Here is a 7742-nt window from a genome sequence, read left to right on the forward strand (position 1 = left end):
TCAGACAAAGGGAGTGTTGTAAAAATGCTTTTCCAACTTTCGCATAGTGATTGGAATAAATTTTAGATTTGTCACCACTCTCCATAACTTCAATCATTTTATCAGCACAAAAAAGAAGATCAATAGAGCCGGCAGACTCAACTCCAAGTGCTTCCAACAAACTTGTGAGTTCAAGTGCTCTCCAAACGTTTTGGTACCGCTGTAATTCAGCAAGGAAACTCCACACTTCCAGCTTATAGATCCAGTCTTCAGAACCTTGAAGTATGGTGAGCTGGTCAACGATAAGCTGTCCAATCTGTTTTCTTCTTTCAAATTCCTTCCACTCCTTTCCTTCACTGCTCAGCATCTTGATATAATAGTAGTGGTATGTGTAGTCATAAGGTTGGTCTCCAGAAAGCAATTCTTTGAATGTCTGCAGACCTTTGGTTCTCGAATCTCTAGACCTTTCATGAGTGTGCAGCCAATAAGCTTGTTCCAACTGCGCATCTTTTGCAGGTTTGTCTTCTTTGAGGAGTTCCTCTAGCTTCTTCGCTGCTTTTTTAGCCTCTTTGCGCTGAGGAGGTCGTTGCTCAAGACAATAGAGACCTTTGTTACACATCGCATGGATACTTTTTCGGTTTTTCTGTAGAGCAAAATCAATGTATTTTTTCAAATCCGCTCCTTGTTCTTTCTTTAAAATGAAAATTGCTGCAGTGAAGTTTGCATCTGTGTACCACGTATCCTCATCAAGTGGCAGTGTGCGCAGGCTGCCAATTTTCTTTTTAGGGAAATCGGAGAACAGTGAGTATTTCCATGTTTCGAAAAACTTCTTTAAATCTCTTGGCTCTGCAACACATGTTTCATTTTATTGAAACTTGAGCAAGATGTAGGTAAACGTAACAGCTTTATGATGAGCTTCTTGAATTATAAGTAAAGTTACCTCTATTTAATTAAGTGATTCTTTATTACTAAATCAAGAAACCTTGACCTCAATCACAGTAAAACAATTTGAACAAGCATTTCCAGGAACTGGAACACTCCCTGAAATGAACTACAGAAACTGGCCAAAAAATTGAAACCAGCTCAGGGAACTGGCAAAGGAACTTGAACTGGCTAGGGAGCTAGAACTAGCAATAACCAGTATACGTAATCATGAAACAGGCGTAGTGAGCCATGTCATTACATTAACTGTTATTGTAAGATGTTGACATCACCGTAAATACAGCTGTAAAAATAGTAAAGACAGATACCTTCTGGCAATATAAGAATGCACTTTGGTAGAACAAAACCCAATGAACATAGGAAAGCGACTCCATCTGACCAACAAATTCTACAGATCAACATCGTTTAACAAGTGAACACACAAAAAACAACCGTTTTCATTGTAGACCAATCAAAAGCTTAAAATAATGTAGGAACAATATCAAGTTTATCTTACGCACTCTCAGACTAATAGGCCACACTGTGTTATGTATATAAATTATGAGTTATCATATACAGACTAGTATATATAATAAAGAACCAATAAGTTTAGCCAATCCTTAACATCTCTATTCAAATCTATTCTAATAATTCTGGTGCTTATAATTGTATTTGAGTTAATAATGAAGTTTTAACAAGATAAGCCAATGCATGAACAGCCATTGTTGTTGGTCAAGAATGAAAGGAATTGTGTTTGTTGCCACAACAATGTAGGTTAAATTATATCGGTTTGTTAATAGTTGTCAACGGTCAAGTTTATGCATTTGTTGAAGCCAATACTAACATACAAAACTCTGTTTTTGCCTAAATGATTAACTGGGTATTGGAGTTCTGTTCTAAGGTTGGTAAACGTGAATTGTTGTAAATGTTCATGAATACTGAGTATGATGAGATGCCAATTTGACTTAATTTACAGAGCTCAGCTATCTAGCTACATTTCCATATATTTCTGTTTTAGTAAATGAGTCAGGTACCACCTGTTTCACACCAAAGTTAAAACTGATGTTACGCGTTCATTAAACATTATAATGTATAGTTCAATAATCAGTAACATTTTATCCTTACACATAGTTTACATATCTATAGCTGGAGAGGTCTGGAATTATGATAACTATCCTGTTCTATGTTGATTTTCACTATAGCTAGAGTTGAACAGTTACAGAAATTAAAGATCAAAATTAGTAGCATTTCAACTTACATACTAGCAACTAGGTCAAAAGTAAGTTTTAAAACAAACAGAGGCTATGATTTTTCTTCCAAATAACTGCAAAAGTCGCCGCACTCATTCTATAAGACATATATCTGAAAGGATATGGTTGGTTAATAGAGAGAAAACTTTTTTTTTCAACTTATAGATGGCCTCCTGAAAACAACGTTAGTGAACTCATTACAAATATATTGAGAGTACCAACCATTTTCTTTTGCTGCCATTTCCTTTTGCTATATCAACATCTGAGGTAGTAAAATACTCAACGGTTGAAGCTAAGTGTGTTCAAGATAAAGCAGGTTCTACCGAATTCAATCTGTTTTATAGCGTAAAACCTTTTCCCAAGTAGGTTGAATCCAAGTGCCTTTCAGATTATGAGCATTCTATCGAATGCAAGCCGTTTTATAACATAAAGAGTTCATCGATTCGTTCAATCAATACAATTGCAATAGCATCTCTTCTAAGGTTTCTTTGTACATCATTAGCATATGAATGGCCAACATTTGAGCACATCAGCGGTTGCTATAGACTAACAATACCTTGTATTAAGTAATTAGTAATGTGATCAGTCAATATGAGGCCTTTCCCTAACAAAAAATATCCCTGATTGAAACTTCCCCAACAGCTGCAGTAGAAACATAAGTACAGTCACATAACAAGGAAAATACATCCAAAGCTTTTTTATTCTCTGTACAGCGCATGAATAGCTAAAGATGTGGTTGCGTCAAAAAGGTCGATTTATTGAAATTAAGACCCATAAAAGGCTAAAACATCAGCTACATTTTGATGCCAGTTTTGTCTTTGTAGACCAACCCTGTCCAGAGATATATGCGTTTGAATGAGGCCCTCTTTTAAAAAGCTCACGTTCCAGCGGGTGCTTATTTTGTGACGTCACAAGCAATACATCTGAAAAAGAAACCACTAGCGATAAATATGAAGTCGCTTCCTTAGCCAATCATCAGCGCGAAATGTTTATATAGGCCGTAATAAATGTTATCACTCATAAAACGCGTTGTCTGTGATCTCAATTTTAGGGATTTACTTTATTATTAAATCGCATGGACATCGATATTTACTAAATTAATTAACATCGTTACTTTAATGAACTACTCGATCGACACGTTTTATTGGCGAACAACATAATTGTAAAGATTGCTGCAAAGGTGACTCCGAGTTTTCTTGCCATCAGGTAGTTAAAGTTCTACGGAGGAAGATTGGAGAATGGAGGTAAAATTATCTTTTACTTTGCGTCTCCTATAGAGTTTCCTGTTGAGTTTACATTCAGATTATATTTCCCTGTCTGAGGCTAAAATGTAATTTCCTGCATGTGCGAGATACGTATGTACAGTGAGTTCTTGACGGCTTCTTTTTAATCTTTAGCATCTAGCAAAACAATGGCTTAGGTTTATGAATATACTAAAGGTAGTATTTTAGTACTTATTAATACATGTACTAATTAATAAAATTATAACTTTTTGCTATCACTAATCATCGTTTTATATTTTTTATCGGTTCACCTAGCTACATTTGCTTCAAATTTTCTGTGGCAGTTTTATCTAGTAAATTAGATTTATGATTTGACTTTAGATGTTCACTTTTCACTTGTAGAAAGTGAAGAAAATCGATTGATCAATGCAAATCTTTAACTCCCAGAACCAAAGCTTCGAATCGTTGGCTTGGCGTACTTGTGCCTTTGTTAAACATTTATTCATTTTTAAAATTACACTCGCAATCTATCAAACTCCCAATTTGAAAACTTTCAGTAGATACGCTTTAGAATGACATATCTATGAAGGACATATATTTATTGCATTTGTTTTACTGATTACAGAATGTTTATGTCGTCCCACCAGCCGAAGCAGCTTTGTCAGTGTGTAAACTGTCATAAAAGGGAAAAGGAGACTTGAATGTGTGCTGCATAAACATGATGTTTTGTTTGAGTTTGTTGCAGTAGATGAATTTGTTTTATTGTAACTATGTGTAACTATGTAATTAAAACTATGTGAGTGGCCACAACTTGATGAATGGTTTTAATAAAAGCTTTATACTGAAATGAAAATCTTTTTGCTTGTAAAAATTATATAATAAAATTATATTGTTGAAGATAATGCAAAACATGATTTGCGGAATATCGTAGTGAATTGGATACGGTATATGGATGTCCGCAGAACTGGAGAATGTGAGTTCAAATCAAGTTTGCAGCAGACTTCTCATCCTTAAAACTCTATCCCTATGTATATTCTTTTCAAAGACAGAACTTGCTTATTTTACTTACAGTAGTAAGAAACTAGCTTTCGGTGTGGGCAATGATATACAGCCCCGCACCAAGGATAGGCGACGGACATAATGTGGGCGGGGCTTTCGGGAGGTTGTATATCGTTAGTGTGGGTAGCGGCAAAACTGCGCTGATACAAAGACTTTATTCTACATAGTTTGCTTGACAGAATTACCGTAGACCGTTAGAATTGGTAGTCGGTACTCCAATGTTTACACAGCATTTAGAGAAAGTGAGTAAGACAAATTTTCAATTTTTGTTATCTGAGGCCTTTGAAACATTCATAATAATGTATCTGTAGCGGGGTTTAAAATTTTATTCTAACCAACATGAGCAAATACAAAATAAAATATATGCCAATAGAGCCGCGTAGGACTAGACTTTTATTGCAAATAGCCGATGTGAATACGAGATATATTGACAGATAAATCACGAGTGACATCATTTTGGGCAAGTCTGGGCATGTTTTTTTGGCTTGAGCGTTTTTACCGCGATCAGATTTTTTCGATTTTAATCTTCAAATCTCTTGGCAATGAGATTGCCTAACACAATAAACAACATATCAACTGACAGAGAAAAAAAATGCTTTCTTTTAAAATCAACTCGAATTTGACGCAACCACATCTTTAAGCATAAATTTTAAATAGAGTGACTAGACCGGAGCTCGTCATGAGTTTCCAATGATTGAAAATGACTTGCAATGACTGCTGGTTAGAGAATTAGACTGGGATGGGGACTATCGGCTGTACCGTGTCATTAGTAATTTGATTGGTCAATATGAGGCCTTTTCCTAACTAAAAATTATCTGGTAGAAGCCTCTCCAACATAGGCCGTGGGAACACTAGTAAAGAGTAAAAAAAAAGCGCAATACATTCTAAGCTGTTTTATTCTCCATCTAACGCATGCTTAGTTAAATATATATTTAGATATATATAGACATGAAATAGTGTGGCAGTACCGAAATTCATTAGGTATATGTAAGAGTAAGGAACTTGCAGTTGATGATATGATATGTAACATTGTAGCAGGCAAAAATACTGTTTCCCTGCTCGTAGGTGGATCTGTAAAAAGTATCTAAAGTTTCAGATATTTTAAGAAAAGATCGGCCGATACCGATTCAGATACTTACCACCCATATCGGCACTGATACCGATTCCGATACCAAAATCGGGGCAACTCTAATGAATAGTTAAATACATGTATATATATTCATCAAAGAGACACAACAGGACCTCATAATAAGTCTTCAATGGCTGAAAATGAGCTCGCAAAGACTCTCACACAAGCAGTGGTTGATTATACTACACACAGCTACTATTTATAGCATGCATACATTATCAAACATACTGAGCTCTTCCATTTCTCATATGCATGGTTAGTCTAAATGCTGGTTCACATTGTCTGTGAACCAACATTTAGAAAACAGTCATATCGCAGGTTCACATTTTATGTGAGCCAGGTGTGTCGGGGTTGTCCTCTCAAAGACTATTTGTCAACTATGCGCACCATAAATTGATGGCATGGCTAAGGCAAGGAGGAAAGATCGGGAATGCTTGTAGTGGTGAATAATTCCAAATAGTTCAACAAGCATCGACAGCAGCCTGTGCAATATGCACCACTCTAACGATGGTGATGACTTCTCGTGGATTGCTTGATCAATGTTCTTTTATGGCAGTTGCTGCGGGAAAGTTACTGCATTGTTTTGGGACTGCATGGTATACACTCTGTTTCCATTATGTGGATGATGTGAACTTGGAATTATGTGCACATGGATATACTGTGCGACATGTGTTTCAACAGGCAGTTTGTGGATCATCGCCAAAACCTTTTTTTAATGTAAGGATTTTCCACGCCATACGACAATAATTAGTAAAATATGTTTTTATGCTTACTAGTACGGTAAATGTCTCAGCAAAACCAAATTAATGTATGCATGAAACATGTTTAAAATTGAATAGGTGGCACAACATTTTATTGCGCATCATTCTTAATAATTATTTCCATCATTGGCAGTCATGAAACATTCTATAAAGATTTCCAAGTATAAAAACTTGCTTGATTTGTTGATTCTTACTTTGTGTATGACTTGTGCATTGATGAAAACTTACAGATCAACCACATCATGGTAACATCGTGATAACAACGCTGTGCTTTAAACTATTAACTGTCATAAAAGCAGATGGCTTTGTGATAGTGTGCTAAATTTTATCACATCAATCAGTTCAAGACAATTAGACCAATACAACCAGACCAACACAATCAGACCAACACAAACAGATCAACACAATCAGACCAACGCAATCAGATCAGCACAATCAGACCAACACAATCGGATCAACACAGTCAGACCAACGCAATCAGATCAACACAATCAGACCAACACAATCGGATCAACACAGTCAGAACAACACAATCAGACCTACACAGTCAGACCAACATAATCAGTCCAACACAACCAGATCAACACAATCAGATCAACACAATCAGACCAACACAATCAGACCAACACAATCAGACCAACACAATCATACAAGTGCTATCATACCAACACAAACAGACCAACACAATCAGACCACCAAAATTAGACCAACACAATCAGACCAACACAATCAGACCAACACAATCATACAAACGCAATTATACAAACACAATCAGACCAACACAATCAAACCAACACAGTCAGACCAACACAATCATACTAACACAATCAGACCACCACAATCAGACCAACACAATCATACCAACACAATCATACCAACACAATCAGATCAACACAATCAGATCAACACAATCAGACCTACACAATCAGACCAACACAGTCAGACCAACATAATCAGTCCAACCCAATCGGATCAACACAATCAGACCAAACCAATCAGACCAACCCAATCAGACCAACCTAATCAACATACTCAGACCAACACAATCAGACCAACACAATCAGACCAACCTAATCAACATAATCAGACCAACACAATCAGACCAACACAGACCACACCAATGTATTGAAGGGTTAAAACCAACTATTACCACTGGCAACTAACGAGTATTACAACTTACATCAACCACCATTACTAACAACTAACCAGTACTATAACTTACATAACTACCATTACTAATAACTAACCTGTGTCATTACTGACCCCAACGGCTATATGTTAAAGTATGAATAGGATTGTATTGGCAAAATGCTCACTTGATAATTATTGTATTTGGAAACAAGCTAAGGGTGATGCTTTTTGATAATATCTCGGCTGTTGGGTTCAAATAGCTGAGATATTATAGAGCTTTGTGTATGAA

At 36.2% G+C, this 7742-nt stretch overlaps 1 protein-coding gene across 1 annotated transcript; it reads left to right on the top strand.

Annotated features, from left to right (window-relative positions):
• Positions 1-5962: 5962 nt before the first annotated feature.
• On the top strand, positions 5963-7451 carry LOC137388093 (putative uncharacterized protein DDB_G0290521). The gene is made up of 2 exons (XM_068074606.1): positions 5963-5997; positions 6692-7451. The coding sequence occupies exons 1-2, from the start codon at positions 5963-5965 to the stop codon at positions 7449-7451; spliced, it is 795 nt and encodes a 264-aa protein (XP_067930707.1).
• Positions 7452-7742: the final 291 nt, after the last annotated feature.

The sequence above is a fragment of the Watersipora subatra genome, chromosome 2 (genome assembly GCF_963576615.1).
Source record: "Watersipora subatra chromosome 2, tzWatSuba1.1, whole genome shotgun sequence".
NCBI classification, from domain to species: domain Eukaryota; kingdom Metazoa; phylum Bryozoa; class Gymnolaemata; order Cheilostomatida; family Watersiporidae; genus Watersipora; species Watersipora subatra.